The 17,351-nt window shown below is 41.7% G+C and overlaps 1 protein-coding gene across 4 annotated transcripts in view; it reads right to left on the reverse strand.

Moving 5' to 3' along the window:
* mef2aa (myocyte enhancer factor 2aa) overlaps nucleotides 1–17,351 on the reverse strand; it is an 89,201-nt gene that overhangs the window by 5,868 nt on the left and 65,982 nt on the right. For all 4 annotated transcript variants that reach the window (XM_061823947.1, XM_061823943.1, XM_061823946.1 and 1 more), the window contains 2 exons: nucleotides 15,530–15,746; nucleotides 4,152–4,339 (listed from right to left, as the gene is read on the reverse strand). In XM_061823947.1, the coding sequence (XP_061679931.1) occupies nucleotides 4,152–4,339; nucleotides 15,530–15,746 (405 nt within the window). The remainder of the gene's footprint in view (nucleotides 1–4,151; nucleotides 4,340–15,529; nucleotides 15,747–17,351) is intronic.

The following is a 17,351-nucleotide window of genomic DNA, read 5'->3' on the forward strand; positions in this document are numbered from 1 at the left end:
CATTTTTCTTTTTAGATTATCTCTCCCACAGTGGACATGGACCTACGATGAAAATTTCAGACCCTTCCATGATTTCTAAGTGGGAGAACTTGCAATATAGCAGGGTGTTCAAATACATATTTTCTTCACTGTATTTTTCCAGGACACACACATACCAAAAAAAAGTCACTTAAGACAGAACAATATATGAGTATTCCCTGCTTAAAAAGACATCTCTCCAGTCCGAGCATTATATGCCTCCAAATCAGTTGAATGCCCGTGCAAAACTCATCAAATCTATCTTCCTCTTCCTCTGACTGCTCTCACCAGAGCAAAGAAACAGAGAAGAGTTACAATGCTGAAGATAGCCCACCAGTTTTATATAAAGGCTGATGCAGTCATTTTGTCTTTTGCGACGCAGCAAAAAGAGCCAGATGTGAAATGTGTTTACTTCACACGCGTGGCCACAACAATGAAGTGTGAATGCGAGGGTGTAGAGTTGCAAGAGTTCTTTGGAGGCCCGCAACAAAGAAGACAAGACAGCTGTGCAGATTGCAAAAAGAGAGCAGAGAATCCATTCCACCCATATTCTTTCACTATAAACGATACTGGGAATACTCAGATTGTGGCCTTGGTTTTAATAAACCTGTGTCTGAATAATTTCATCAGAATTCCCCAAGGATTAAGAATCAAAGCGCGCTTTTAACCGTCTGTTTTCAACTTGGCTCAACTCCCCCTCTTCTCTGGGCCAATGCAGAGTACAACTTTTGTTAGGATGACAGCCACAGGAAGAGATACTCCAAGTTGAAACTTGAATCTACAAAAGCGTGCGCAAAACTGCAGTATTTGGATGGTAAAAGAGTGGACTGAATTTTCAGTAGTTTCATCACCAGAAATGTACTCAAATAGGGTGATGTATGATGTATGTCACATATGGCAAGCAAATTCACCACCCAAGCAGAGCAGTCAAGGTTTAAGAGGCAGCTAACCATTTTTTGATTCGGGTGATATAAAAATGATTATTCAGTTCACTACTGATACTGAAATTTGTCCACTGTAAAATCCACTTTTTGCTGACAAAACATAACGAGATAATTTGGGGAGTAAAAAGTTGCCGGTTGCACAGATGTAGCCCAAGTGCAAATTCTAACAGACCACTATAGAGCTCGTGCACGTGACGTCACCATTTTAATGCCGCCATATTGCCGGTCAAACAGAGCTGCCCAACATTGTGGGAGACATTGAACCAGAGGAGGATATTTACAATACCCGAGACCTGTTGTGCTGTTGGTTGTCGCAACAGACGAGACAGATATTCAAAGAGATCAGTCGACGAAATACCAGCTGAAAAGACCAGAAAAGATCGATGGATTTTGGCAATTAAACGTGATGGATGGTGCCCAACCAAAATACGCACACGCCTGTGTAGCGATCACTTCACTTCAGGTAGGAATTATTCTTCCCAATCTCAAATTACTAAAAAAGTATTCATAATACCAAGTTGGCTCATTTGAGAACAATGCATGTTAAAAAAAAAAACTGTCTGTCGCAGAGGTTTACGGAGGTTAAGTGTGGCCGCCCTCGCTTCCATGGAGACAACTCCGTCCTTTTTATTTTTTTCCTAACATAGTTAAGGAATGCGAGTTTGTGTCAAACCAGGGGTCATTTATTTCAATATTGGTGTTTGTATTGAATACTATCTGAAAAGATCGATGGATTCCGGCAAAGGTTAACGTGTCACCGAACACGTTTCCGCGTTCACAAGCCGTCAAAAGAGTCACTATGTGGGATTTATTCCTGATGAGAACAGATCCAGCAACAAAGTATTGGTATGCGTCCAGACTTTTGTACGCTTTCAAACTCTTCCGTGTAAATCTTGACGACTTACTCACCAGATCCATGTGGATATCCAGTTGTCCAAGACAAGCGGAAGCGAATTAACACTCCAATTTCTTAGCGGCGAAAATATCAATTTCGGCAATAAATATGGGTCCTCTATGCCGAGTTTATCTAATTTTTCCACGTACTGTCATTTAATTTCAACTTCTCAATGTCTGACGGTATCGGACAAGACTTTGGGCGTCGTGCTACCAGAGATATTTCCGTGTCGTCTCCAACCGACTTAGCATTGAGCAATGCTTCCCTTGACCGACAATAAGTCATGTGATTTTATGACGGAGATGCACGAGCGCTAGTGGAGTTAATATGGTTGCTACTTCTACTTACACTGTAGTGTACCCATACGATTTTTTTTTTGAAAGGGCCAGGGCTGCCTTAATATCCACACTCAATCAATATAAGACGCGACAAGGGCGACAAGATATTATCTGGCTCACACCCTGGCCCCCTGATTAACTCTTCATCTACACACTGTCATGCCGAGATGTGATTAATTTAATACCATTACGGCGTAATGACAGGCTGTCTGCAGACCTGCCGACGGCCGCCAACCCCTGAAAAGCTGCCGTGCGTCTGAAAGGCTCAGACGCAACCCACTAGCCTGCTTCTTAAACCCGACCTGACTCACCCCAGTGAGGAACGCAGTAGCTCCGTGTTCAAGTGAATTTCTTGCAATCAGCAAATCGACAAATGGAATTGGATATCTTCACATCAAAATTAGAGCTCATTTCAAATGTGGGTAAAAATCTGCTATGGATCACACATCTGCCAATGCAACTGACAGATGAGATATAAATCAGCAATGCCTTTGTCAGCGAAATATACCGATTAGTTACACACGCACACACATATGTCCAAAACAATATCAGTAAAAACATTTAAAAAAAACACTCGAAACAATTAATGTGAACAAAAGTAAAATTAAATGCAGGCTAACTATAACACATTAGACGAGTGTCTGTCATTAAATAAGATAAATAATTGCCAACAGAGGCGACACGGTGGATCAGCTGGTAAAGCGCTGGCCACAGAGTTCTGAGGTGCCGGTTTCAATCCCAGACCCGCCTGTGTGGAGTTTGCATGTTCTCCCCGTGCCTGCGTGGGTTTTCTCCGGGCACTCTGGTTTCCTCCCATATCCCAAAAACATGCAACATTAATTGGACACTCTAAATTGCCCCTCGGTGTGATTGTGAGTGCGGCTTTTTGTCTCCATGTGCGATGCGATTAGCTCCAGCACTCCCTGCGACCCTCGTGAGGATGAGCAGCAAAGAAAATGGATGGATGGATGGAATTGCCAACAGTGGCCAATGGACTCATGTGGGCCTAACCCTAATTTATAATCATCGTGTAGAAGAGTCAACGCAGTCCAAATAAAAATGTGACATTTAATAGACTAAAACTTTCCATTTTGTACGCCCTTATTTTCAACGTTTCTTTGTCGAAACTTTGTCACACTTTACGCACACCGGCTCAGTTCTCATACAAAAAAAGACAATGTGTGACTCGACCATGTCTTTGGAATCAATTCTCTGTCTGCTTTGTTTCTCATTAGGGGAGCAACATCAAGATTCATCTGACACATTTGTTAAATTGTGTAAAAAGGGTTCAGCTGATGGCAAAGCGTGTTCCACGATGCAAGATTTCATGCCGGCGACATCGAATAACACATTCTATTATCCATCCATTTTCTTTGCCGCTTATCCTCAGGAGGGTCGCGGGGAGTGCTAAAGCCTATCCCAGCTGTCATTGGGCAGGTGGGAGGGTACACCCTGAACTGGTGGCCAGCCAATCCAAGGGCACATGGAGACAAACAGCCGCACTAGGGGCAATTTAGAGTGTCCAATTAACGTTGCATGTTTTTGGGATGTGGGTGGAAAACGGAGTGCCCTGAGGAAACCCACGCAGGCACAGGGAGAACATGCAAACTCCAAACAGGCGGGTCCGGGATCGAACCCGGGACCTCAAAACTGTGAGGCCAAGGCTTTACCAGCTGATCCCACCGTGCCGCCCACATTCTATTAATAGTCAGGAATTCAAAATAAAAGGGAAATGGAATGTTGTAATGCAAGATCATAGTCTCAACGTTTTGCTTTCAATTTTAGGGAAAAGCATTGGCTTGTCCCAACGTGTACGCCCGTAGGGTGGAAGAACTTCACAGACACACTGTCAAAGCGGTCCAAAGTCTATGGAACTGTCTTCCATTTGTCAATGCCTGCAGCTGTAATGGGCCAATAATTGTTCATGTGGTGCATATTAAGAGTAAATCTACTCACAAGTGGGGGCATCATCCCTTTGCTCGATGGAGGGATGACAACCCTCAGGTCTGGCTTGCGGCCTCCCATTCCCATGCTCCCACCGGGGGGCGGCGGGGACTTGGTGGGCAGGACTTTACCCAGGCCGTTGCCACTGGGTGCAGCGAGGAGGCCCGGGGATCCCCTGGGGTTGCTGAAGCCGTTGCTGCCTGTCGATGAGAAACACAGCGACGGCAACACGTCGTCAAAAAGCACAAAGCGTGACCGGCAATTGTCCCAGTCATCAAGGCGACTGCGGCGGGTTTTTTTCCGCGCGGCTTTAAGTGTTTTCAACCCTCTGGGAGTTTTTAATGGACGTGGATAATTATCCCGAACAGTTACAAAAATAAAATGTCCATTTCAAAACTGATGAGCCTTTTATTTTTTAGTGTGAATGATTACATTCAAGCGGCTTCTTTTTTGCATCTGGAGACAAGGGGCAGTTTCCGGCAAATGTAGCGGAACCGCTCGAACAAAATAACTGAAACCATTACGGCCGGATAAAAACAATTAAAAGAAAAACAAAGTGCGTATGCACATGCTGGACTCTCACTTTGATGCTCACACATTTACTTTTTCCACATCAGTTGGAACATTTATTGGCATTTTCGACAGAAAACGCCTGTATACATCACAAACTTGCAAAAATGAGGTCTTTGGTGGAAAACAAAACAAAACAAAAAAAAACTATTGAATTTTTTAGGCAACTTGAGAGGGTTTCAGTTAGTGTGGCTCTTCTAATGCGACGTGCAACAAAAATAAAAATACATTTTGAACCGGTATTTCAATTAATCGATGGCATAATCACTCCCTCCAGACCTTAATCCAGGGGTCGGGAACCTACCTACCTGGCTCTTTTGATGGTTCCAGATGGCTGGCAGAGCCCTCATAACAATCTGTCACGGATGGAACACAAATGATGCATAGACCACAGGTGTCAAACTCAAGGCCCCGGGGCCAGATCTGGTCCACCACATGATTTTATGTGGCCCGCGAAGCCACATCTAGAGTGTCAATTTCCACGATTCTTGTAAAAATTTGTACCAAAATTTCGAATTGTCAAATGTCATAGATGATAATGTTGAGAAATTACAAGCATTTTTGTGGTACCAAACGTGAACACATTACCATTGATTTCTGATTCCAAAACTTGTTCATAAATTGATGTAAATATGATGAGACAACTAAATATTTTTGTTCCACAGTCATAACAGCCCTCTGAGAGAAACCGGAACAACAATGTGGGCCGCGAGAAGAATGAGTTTGACAACCCTGGCGTAGGTGCAAAAGGGTGGAACGCCAATCTGTTGGAACAACTAATTATGGAAATGCCTTTTATTTGACAAAGGTCGTTCAAAGAAAAAAATATAAAGAGTATCGAAGGTTTTAATAAGAATGGGCAGTCTTTGTGGAGAGAGACGGTTCTTCTGTGTGTCTAAATTCTCTGATGGGGAGTATGCCAAAGCATTCGTACTCTATGTTGGCAATAAACTTTGCATAAAGAAAAGATAATCAAACAAATAAATGGCGTGCCTTTTTCAGCAAGAACTATTCACCATCGTACCAGCATGATGGCAAATGAAATCGAATTACATTCACAGTTGACAGATAGAAGTCTGAACATGCATGAAGCTTCATCTAACAGCAGGAAAACCGGGCAGCACCATAAATCGCATTAATGGTAAGAAGTACTTTTGTCAACATTGGTTTGCAACAACGTAACAATGTTATTTAAAATAATTCAGAGACTTATTGTACTCTAAAAGTGTCCGTCTTACATAAATGCGCAAATACACCTGTAATTAGTTTTTTAAATATTGTATGGCTCTTCTGAAATTACATTTTAAAGTACAGTAGTGCCTCGGTTCTCGAACACAATCCGTTCCAGAAGGCTGGTTGAAAACCGAAACGTTCGAAAACCGAAGCGTGTTTTCCGATTACAATGAATGAAAAATGAAATAATGTGTTCCAAGCCTAAAATATATATATAAATATATATTTTAGCTTTTCCTGATAATAAACTGCCTAGCAGAAATATATGTATAGTTTAAATACTTTATAAAATTAAATGATTTTTGCTTAAAAACTATGCTTTCGCAGTAGAGTATGTTAGGGTGGGAGTGCATTGCCGTATCTGTAGCGACTCGGCCCCCAGCCTTGTAAACCTTTTTTTATTCACAAAAGTGCAGAATAAGTTTAAACAAGCTATAATGAGGGGGGAAAAAACTGAAAATAGTTTTTTTTATTTGCACAGAATGTGCGTAATGTATAAAAAAATGAAACTTGCAACTAGAGGTAGGGTTAATGGAACAAAGGAATAAAGCAATCCAAAACAACTGGTTCATGTCTTCAGTGGTGGTGACTCGCCCCTTTTTAACAGAGAGAATCTAATGTAGACTGTTTCTGCTGTCTTTTGAGCACCTTCCTGAAGTGGCTCATAACGTCATTGAAATTTTGCAGTGCTCTGCAACATTCTACTTTGATAGGGTGATGGAGTTCTACAAAATTATGGATGTCGTTCCATTTAGTGCAGATAGCTTTAATATCGGCACTTGAGACATCCATCCGACATCTCCACCTTATCTCACCAACACTATCCCAGGCTAACTGCTGCTCGTTCACAAAAATAAGAAGCAACTTTTCAACTTCCTCCAAGATCTGTGGCCTCTGCTTGGTCAACACGGTTGCGCCTTTAGCAACATCACTTGCTGTGAGGGCATCCTTGTGTTTCAGCATGGTGCTGATCTTTGATTTCGCCACGCCATACTTCTTCGATAGCTCAGAAACACGCACACCAGACTGGTATTCGGCGATGAAATCCTTCTTGAAGTCGACAGTTTTACGCACCACCTTCCTTTTTTCAGCACCAGCAGTTCCACTTGCCTTCTTTGGAGCCATGATCGGCTTTAATATTGCTCAATAGAAAGAAAAAAAGTCACTACCGGGACACATCCGCGTGCAGAGGAGTGTGTGGGTCAACTGGTTGCGTCGCGCGTTAGGTCGTTTCCGATTTTTTCGGGGGTGCGTTCGAAAGCACGATAACAAATCGTCGTGAGTCAGCTGGTCGGGGCGTCCGAATACCGGTTTTCATCCGAAAACCAAAAATTTTCGTTAGAAAACTGATTTGCACGAAAACAGAGACGTTTGAAAACCGAGGTACCACTGTATTTGGCATTTATGCCTCTCTCAGTCGAAAAGGTTCCCGTCCCCTGCCATAATCTATTGATGATCTGTGACAAAAAAAAATAAAAAAACAAGTCTTATAAATGTAACTTTAAAGGGTTTTAAAGGGCCACTGTCATGAAATCCATGATTTTTAGTTTGTTATTAATGAAAAAACGGCATTTCATTACAATGTCTATTTTAGAATGTTAATAGGGATGACACTTGACCTTTAAAATGACTTAATGCCCACCGAGTGAAGTTACACTGGAATGTAAAATTGAGGGGGAACAATGAATGATATCGGGCACAGCATCACCAGATCAGTAACACTTCAGCAAGTCGCTGACTTTTGACTTTGACACAAGTGATTGTGCGGCATGTCACAGTGTGTGTGTGCGTATGTGTGTGCGCACAACTAGGAGGCTCTTTTGCGTGAGGAACATAATGGAACAATAGCCTTTTTTGGAGTGCACGATAAGGACCAGGCGACAATTGCCGCTCAAACAAACAGTTATGACGGCCACAATGGTATCCCACAGCTGAATCAACACCACGTCACAAGCAGCTGTCAGCTGAGACTTTGATCACGTAAAAATTGACTGCAGTCCAACTGCCCCCCCCACCATGAAATAAAAAGCCGTGCTGTGGCTAGCCGTGAAAAGTATTTCAAGACAAATCGATGACACCTACTACTTGAGACACCTGGTCAAAGTTATTTAACTACTGGACTGTAAACAATAAAAGTGTAGAAAATATGAATCATATTTGTTAGAGAATGTGAATGTGGTCAGGCACTGATCTATTAGAGTAAATAGAACACCTACTTGTGATGTTCAGCATGTATGTGTTAGTTGGCTGGGCCTGGTGCTGACTTTTTTTTTTTTTTTTTAATGGCGTATACTGACTCATCATCAGGAGATCAGATTAGGAACCAAGGCAATGCAATTTTTTTATAAAAATATTACGCATAATTTCAAAATGATACCATGGCCATTTAAATGTATTTAAATATACAGTGGAACCTTAATGAAATGGACTAAAAACGGCGGGAGGGATCATCCGATATAGATAACTGTCCGTTACATTGAAGCGCTTTTAGTTTTTCTTGCGGGCATGTGCCAAAAATGCCGAGTTTCAGACTCGAAAGACTTGTTTTTATATTCCTCAGATTCAACGCCTCCTCCAGACAGCTCTCGTTCGCTCTCTCCATACTGCGAGTCTACGTACAAGAGACAAAAGATACACAATGTCCTAGATTCAACATGGCCGACCCACAGACACAGGAGACACTTTTGGAATTGGATGCGATTATTTTTGTATATCTGTGACCCGGAAGACGTCAGCCCCATCCTCTGCGCAGCCAAAGGGCCGGTAAACAACGGCGGACGATTTTGGAACAAACAGATCTGGTCAACTGCATTTTAAGTGACAAATGGAAACATTATTCAATCACAATGGTCTGTTTTATCCAATATCCATGATATCAATTTTATCAAGGTTCCACTGTAATAAGAACATACATTTGTATAGCACATTTCAAGAGATCTAAGGATGATTAAAAGAATTAAATAAAATACAAATTGTATTTTATATATAAATATATATGCATCGTAACATTTTTGTAATCTGCAGAAGTATTTAAAACAATTGTGTTCAAAATTATGCTTAAATGGGGTTTTGTAATTTTCAAAAATTAAAATTAAAAAAAAATTGAAATTATCCATCCATCCATCCATCCATCCATTTTTTTTGCCGCTTATCCTCATGGGGGTCGCGGGAGTGCTGGAGGCTATCCCAGCTGTCAACGGGCAGGAGGCGGGGTACACCCTGAACTTGGGTGGCAGCCAAAATTGAAACTATTCATCTTAAAATATAACAGTATATAAAGTTTGTTTATGAATATTATTAATTTCTAATAATATTGAAATAGAGAATAGTGTCAGTAATGACGATTGACGTTGTAACACAACACTAGAATGGGGGGAAAAAACTGATCTGACGTTTCATTGGATCTTGCTTTATCTTGAGTCAGACACGTTGGCCTCAAAGCCAACAATAAATAAACAATTGTTTCCACTCTGCCACAAATGTTGGCTATCTACTTGAAACCAGCAAAGACTTTTGTGTACCTTCATTATGAAGACAGATGGCAGTGATTTGCATTTGGAACGGCTGTGGTACTCTCTTCTGGGCCACTCTAAATAAACCTCTTTACTTTCATTTAAAAGGGCCGAAATTGTTTGTCATTAAATTGTGACCAACCTTTGTGAGCATTATACCATTTAAATATTTCTTTATTATCCTTTAGGGATTCAAACTCTTTGTGAGATGCAAATAAAGGCTATGCTGTGCAATCCCATTAAGTTATTATGCACATAGTGCATTTGTTGTGGATGAAAAGTAAGATACTCACTGTAATGTTATTAACATCTCTGCGTTCCTGGTATTCTTTGCAATATATGCGGGAAGAAAGTAGCAGAGCCTTTCTGTTGTTCCTCACGGGCCAGCCGGATACTCTCTGACAACAGTGCAGGCAAATTTAGCTGCAAATCTACATTACCCGATAGCCTTATACTACATATACAGTATTTGTAAGAATATTATTGAGGATAACCGGTATAGAAGATGGCCAGATGGATATTTTATGCAGACATGATTTATATGGGTGGCACGGTGGATAAGCTGGAATGCGTTGGCCACACAGTTCTGAGGTCCTAGGTCCGATCCCGGCCCTGCCTGTGTGGAGTTGGATGTTCTCCCCGTGCCTGTGTGGGTTTTTTGTCCAGGCACTCCGGTTTCCTCCTACATCCCAAAAACATGCAACATTCAGTGGACATTCTAAATTGCCCGTTGGTGTGATTGTGAGAGCCCTGCACTCCCCGTGACCCTCGTGAGGATAAGTGGCAAAGAAAATGGATGGATGAATGAATGAATGATTTATACAGTAGGTCAAGTTCAGGCAAACAACTACAGGTATCCTCACTTTACGACCGCCCCAACATTGAAACTACAGTAGTTTGCTGGGCACGCTCACTTATCACCATATTTAATGATTTCAATTGATTTTTTTGTTTTACTCCTAATAAATATCTTTTCTACAAATATTTACGGTAATTAATCAAGTTAACGTAGAGTTTCAATTACGTGGAAATTGGGGTTACGCCGGTAAAGTAGAAAAGGAACTTCTTTGTAAACAGAGGACCCCTTATTAATGTCTAGATAACTAATAACGAGGAGAACAAATCTGATATTTCTGTCAAATGACTCCAAAAAAGGAAGGAAAATCTACGATAAAACCTGACTGTATTGTGTCCAAAAACTAAATACCGTACTTGAGATGCACCAAAAAATTCATTCACTGAAGATATTTGGCCGAAAATGGGCCAAAGGTGCATTTTCGGACTTTTGTCGCCAAAACAAAGACGGAAACAGGATGTTGTGATGTCACAAAGAAAAAAACTCAAGCCAGCACACACTTCTCTAAATAAACTTGGGAGGGGCAAGCAACGTGCTCCGTGGGTGTGTCAGTCTTGCAATCCATCAGAATGTCTTAACTAGCTCTAAGTAACCATAAATTAATAAAGATAATATCCCCATATAACTTTAGCTCGGTAAACATTTCAGATATTTCTAAGTATTGTATTTTCCTGTGTTTGAACAGACAATGTGACCACCCAATAATAGTGCGAGTTGCTCTGCACTGAACCAGTCACGTGCCATCAATAAAATCATGCCAAGTGAGATTGACACACACATTAGCGGTAAGACGTAATTGGTGCCAATGTTGGTACTACCTTGCTGCTGCAGTTGTGGGAAACTAGTACTCTGTTACTTGCAAAGATACAAATCATTCATAAATACTGAGTAAGACTCAGTCCCATGTTCCAAGAATAACGGGACTTTACTCTGTTACGACTTGTAAAAAGGGACAGTTATGTCAGGAATGGTCATCTGACAGTGAAGCCGGAGGGAGACGATACTCGGTCCAAACAACAGCTGCAGCTTGCCGACTCCCAACCTGCCATGGTGCTCTTACGCAGTGTATTAGATAGAAACCCTTACAAGCAGGGCTCCTCAATTCAAAGTTCATGAGCTCCAGTTTGGGAAAACCCATCTCCAAAACTTCATAATGTGGGAAATACATCATCCTTGTCATCACTTGCCTCACTCACACACTCCAACTTGAACATTTGCTCCACAGGTAAAAAAACACTAGATTTCCTTGAAAAAATGACTGCTACAAAAAAAAAGGAAAACCAAAATAAAAAACAATAAATAAATAAATAAAACATCTAAAAATCCCCCAAATAGCCATGGTTGAAAGAAAACTGCACAAAAAACTCCAAAGTTGGGCAGGTTAAAATAAGACTACCGTAATAACCTCCAAAACCTAACACAGGTTAAAGTAGATGACCAAAATAGACACGATTTGAAAATACACATGAAAACTGGACTGAATATAGAAAACGAGAAAAGGACATCACCATTATTAAAGAAACAAAAAAAATGTGATTTTGATGGAAAAACAAGTTGCAGAGTAAAACTACCATCAGAATCCTAAAAAGTGTACAAGTTAAAATTAAACTACTGTAAATATACCCAGTTATAGAAAAACGGGAAGATGACACCCCCATCAATAATAGACAAAAAAAATTGCTCTTTTTTTTGTAAAAACATCCAACAGTCCATGAAAAAAGACAAAATAAAGCAAAAGAAAAACTGATGACACAAAAAATGTTTTGAAAACCTAAGACTTCAAAATTCCCCAAAATGGCCAAAGGTGAACTAAAACTAGATAAAACTCCAAAGTAGGACAGGTTAAAATAAGATGAGAGTTAAAAAAAAAAAAAAAAAGTTGCCCTTGTTGAAATTAAGACTACAATAAAAACTGTATTAATAGTTTGAACAAATGTAAGTTTAATTTGTATTATTAACTTTGGGATTCTGAGGTTGATCAATGTCTTGGAAAGATGTGTGTTTGACCTTTCAGGTTCCACCATATAATCATCACTCCTTATAAACAAGCTGAGGGTCCTGTTTGGTGTCAGGCGAACTGAGTGGAGGGGAAAGAGTTAAAAGCCCACCTGCCACCGCCCCTCACGCAGCACATTGCAGCCCTGACAGGCTGTCCGGTCATTGTGTACTGAGGACTTAGAGGGATATCATGGCCTGAATACCTCCAGGGTCATGTTGGTCTGGCCATCTTATGGGCCCGAGCCAGCCTTATAAGGCCTGCGAGGGGATATGCACCTGTCAACACAGGGAAGGAAACACTATGGGGGTGGGGGTGGGGTGGTGATTCAAGGTTGGGGTGGGGTTGTTGTTCAAGGAAAAGTTTTTTTTATTTACCATTTCCAAAATCTCATGCGTGGATATGACAAGCATATCACAAAGGAGGCCTTGAGCAGTCAGTGACTCCATAGCCAAGCACAAAGGCCCTCAAGCCGTGCCTGATTTGTCTTGAACCAATCGCAGATGGATAACAAGCATCCAGCTCAAGTGCGAAGCAGGAGGTCCAGTGGGCAGCGCTACAAAGAGCGCATAAATCTCTTCGGGAAGGACTTACCCGCTGGGCCGGAGCCCACGCCGTTTGGCACAGAGAGCTCTGCGCTATCAAGCGGGCCACCTAATGAGATGCACAGAGTGATATGATTAACCATCTGCACGTCTTGTGCACAAAAAAAAAAAAAAAAAAACTGAGCAGCGCATGGGGTGCTATCCCAGACGTGGACATCATGTGTAGATTCATCTTCAGAGCCTGCAAAAGGCACGTTTTCTGCTATGGTTGAGGGGAGATTTTCAGAAAACAAGCAGTTTTCAGGAGTGTTTTGAATGAGTATGTTCGGATGTAAAATAGTTCTCAGTTGTCTTCATATGAAACAAAAAAAAATCCACAAAACACCCTAAAACAATAATTACAGCAGACTTCACACCAAGAGTAATATTTGTTTCATTAATTAGGGTTTTCCTTTTTTAAAATTGGTGAATTGAAATGTCATTTTTAGAAACGTGTTTTTAAAAATTCACTTATTCATAAATTCATTTTCTGTACTGCTTATCCTCACGAGGGTCGTGGGCATGCTAGAGCCAATCCCAGCTAACTTCAGGCAGGAGGTGAGGTGCACCCTGAACTGGTTGAACAGTTCAATATTTCAACCAGTCACAATCAGATTGTCAACTATGGGCAATTTAGAGTCTTCAATTAACCTACTTGCATGTTTTCGGGATGTGGGAGGAAACCGGAGTGCCCGGAGAAAACCCACACAAGCACAAGAAGAACATGCAAACGCCACACAGGTGTGGCCGGGATTTGAACCCCGGTCCTCAGAAGTGTGAGGAAGACGCTCGAACCAGTCAGTCACTCGCAGCGAGCCATCAATCACACATTTGGAAATAAAACATCTTCTGGGGCTACACTTTAAAGTTTCGTGTTTGTGCGAGAGTATGCTTTCCAAAAGTTAAATCTAAAATCAAAGCAGGGCATGTCGCGTCGCATCGCACGCAACGCAAGTCTGTCTTTAACTACAGCATTAAACTACAAAGGCTAAAAGACTCGCCGCGGTGGAATATTAAGCGTTATGTGAACTGGAACGACAAGGCGTTGGACACTTGTGCTATGAAGTCACGTCAGAACGAGGCATTTCACACCTCGCGGCATGTACTTGTATCATATGCGGTGTAGCCAAAGCCATCTGGACCCACAGTATCGCAGCAGTCATCCCAGTACCAGCGGAGAGCTCGTTCTTACACAACGTTCTGACGGTAAAGGTTGTAAAGATGTCAAGAGAGGGAGGAAAACAGAAACGGTATCACACCAACATCTGCTGAATCAACGTGGTTTTGGTATTTATTCAACTACTGAGAGTACGGGGAGAACCTCTTCCAGACAAATGTAAGACATCTATACGTTTGAATAAACTTGTGTGCCATTATTTACAAATTCATTTTGAGTTAATGTTTAACAGTGATACTGTCTCTTTAAAGCTCAAGTGTCATACCTACAAACATTCTAAAATGGATATTGTAATGAAAAATACATTTAACATTATTCACGCCAATGTCTGTACGAAAAAATAGATATGGGTGGAGAGCGCGTCATCCATGCGCAAAGTTGCGGAAGTCTCATTCGACATCCAAGTGGTACCCATATTGCCTGCAACGTCTGGTGATGACGTCACACCGCGACATCCGCAGAGGAACAACAGAGACTTTCGGATTTTTGCGACGCCCCTTCTGACACAGAAGCTCTTTTCAAAGAAGAGAACATCTCACAATCGAGTGACATGACCTGGACAATATTAGCCTATCATTTCGAGCCATATTTTCATGATATGCGATCATTTATAATCAACAACAGACTCCCCGACAGTATGTAGCGTACTCAGGAGGACCCATGCCGGGGGGCGGGGGGGGCTCCTTACTCCTCCTGCACGCGACCAAACCACCTGTGCATCGGGACCAACACGGAAGCCTTTGCCGGCGAACCGACACGGAAGCCATCCGATTTTTATTTAGCACCTCTGACTTACGTATGCGGATCTTTTGTTACGTTATGAGCGAAGGACTACGTGGTCCCCCCCAACTATTATATTTTTTAATAGCTCTATACGCACCTACCTGTCATTTGGAACATACGAAGCTCTCGTTCTTTGCACCTCTGCAATCCATTTTTCACGACGAACCGGTACATTTGTAAAAATATGAAGAGTGAATCCATCCTCCCAAGTGTTCAAGCAATATCCAGTAATACAACGAACCGGCATTTTGGCTAACACGAAGGAACAAAGAGCTACCTTCCAGCAGGTAAAACTAGTACAAACATACGAACCCGCATGAGTGGGCGTGTGCTAACAAAAAAAAACTCTACCAAATAGATTTCATGCCATTGTTGAAATCAGCACCTTTTCTTGAGACCAGACCTGGGAATTTTAAGGCCCGTGGGCCAGATACGGCCTGCCAAAGAGCTTTTCTTGGGCCACGAAACGTTGCTTGGAAAAAAACAAAAAACAAAAAAACCTATGCGTTCTCTCCCCATTTAAGTGGTACCTGCACTCAGCTACTCTAGAATACATCAAGGAGATCCAACAAAACAGGGAACTCAAGTGTCAGCACCCAAGGAGAAACGTAGCCTGTAGCATCGACCCGGTGCCTCATTAAGCACGGTTTTGAAAGCACGGCAGCGTCCATCAACTAACCTGTGCTGGTGGATCTCTGGGGGCCTCCGCTGGAGCCCACGTTCCTATGCAAGGAAGCCTGCTGGGGAGACAGCATCCCGTTGTCACCGAGGGAGGCTGCGGCCACCGCTAAACTCTGGCTGTTCAGAGTCACGCCTCCGGGCTGGTACATGGCGTTGGGGTTTGACACGGGCACGGCCACATGCATGGAGAAGTTCTGCTGAGGCAACGCTGTGGGCTGGAATAGAGACAGCAACACAGGCACCCAGATAATTACACACAAACTCGATCCAAGGTCTGATGATCATCATCAGTGGTTGTCATGCTATTATCAACTGAGAGCCACCCCTTGAGGGTTTGCTTTAAAAAAACAAAAAAAAAAAAGGACACTGGTCCACAAAACAGCCTGGCACTCGCTAGAGTGACTAACACAGAAACAGAAACAATCATATACAATGGATGTATTGTCAAGGTATATTCTAATATGAATTCTACAATAATTGGATGTTATAATAAAAACTTTGTTATTCAGTCAAGCCCCAAATGATTCCCCCACTGGGCACTACCGGAGTCGAGAATGTTTCAGCGATTTATAGGAAATGAGTGTTCATCACCATTTTCAGGAATCGTGGTGATATCTCCAAGAAACTAAGACTATTACAGTAAAAATTTGAGATGAAACATTGGGGAGTAAGTGACAGTGGATCTATGCGGGCTACTGTAAACCCCCCATAAGTCGTGTATGTAAGAAGACAAAAAACGTGAAAATAAAATTGTCAAGACTAGAGCAACAAAAAACCCACACCTGTTAAAAAAAAATTCTAAACACAAACCAAATAAGTACCAGGGGGAAAAAAAGAGCTGTGGGGATTAAAATGAGATAAATAGACCAAAAGTTCCAGAGGGAAACAGAACACTTTTAAAAATCTCCAAAGTTGTGCATGTTAAACGTTTTTTTTTTTTTTTTTTTTTTAAATATTTCTTTCTCTGTAGGAAAGACACTAAAAATGCACTTACAACTCTACATCTGTCCAGCGTATTAATCACTTTGGGCTATAACCACTCTATAAACATTAGACAGTAGATGCATCTTTAGTGAAAACACAAATAAACATGCGTTAAGGTAACCACCTGGGCATTGCAGCGGTCAGTACAACAGGCGCACGTTTTGCCTTTCGAAGGGTTTGTGTTTGCATTTGTCAACATAGCAAAGACGGATTTGTGACAGCTCCATGACTGGTGACGCAATTAGTGATTGTGCACTGACTGTGCAAAGCAACATTGACAATGTCAGTAATTAAAAAACAAACAAACCAAAACAAAACAAAAAATCATTACAGCCTTCATCGAGTGGGTCAGTCGGTGCGTTATCGTGACTTTTGTTAATAGAAAAGTGGTGCTCTTCATGTCAGGAACGAAGAGAATATAGGCACGCTTGAGAAGATCACATTCCCGCCCCCCATTATCGACTAAATATAATGCAGCTAATATGCTTTGGGACCTGATGTTTAACCCTCTTGTTATGTTTGTTTTTTGCAGCACCATAAAAATCATCATGCTTCAGTGATGACGCACTGTAGGCTTAACCATCAATCAAGCAAATCAGTGAAAAAAACAAAAAAGCAAACTAAAATATGAACACACAGAGGCCGTGAATAAAATTACTCTGTTTTTGGGTGTGAATACTTGAAAACCCCAAACAGTCAACCAATGAGTTGAAAAACCTTATATATATCCATCCGGACATTTTTTGAGCCGCTTATCCACACAAGGATCACTGGAGTGTTGGAGCCTATCTCAGCTATCATCGGGCGGCAGGTGGGGTACACCCTGAACTGGTTGC

The sequence above is a fragment of the Syngnathoides biaculeatus genome, chromosome 6 (genome assembly GCF_019802595.1).
Source record: "Syngnathoides biaculeatus isolate LvHL_M chromosome 6, ASM1980259v1, whole genome shotgun sequence".
In the NCBI taxonomy this organism is placed as follows: domain Eukaryota; kingdom Metazoa; phylum Chordata; class Actinopteri; order Syngnathiformes; family Syngnathidae; genus Syngnathoides; species Syngnathoides biaculeatus.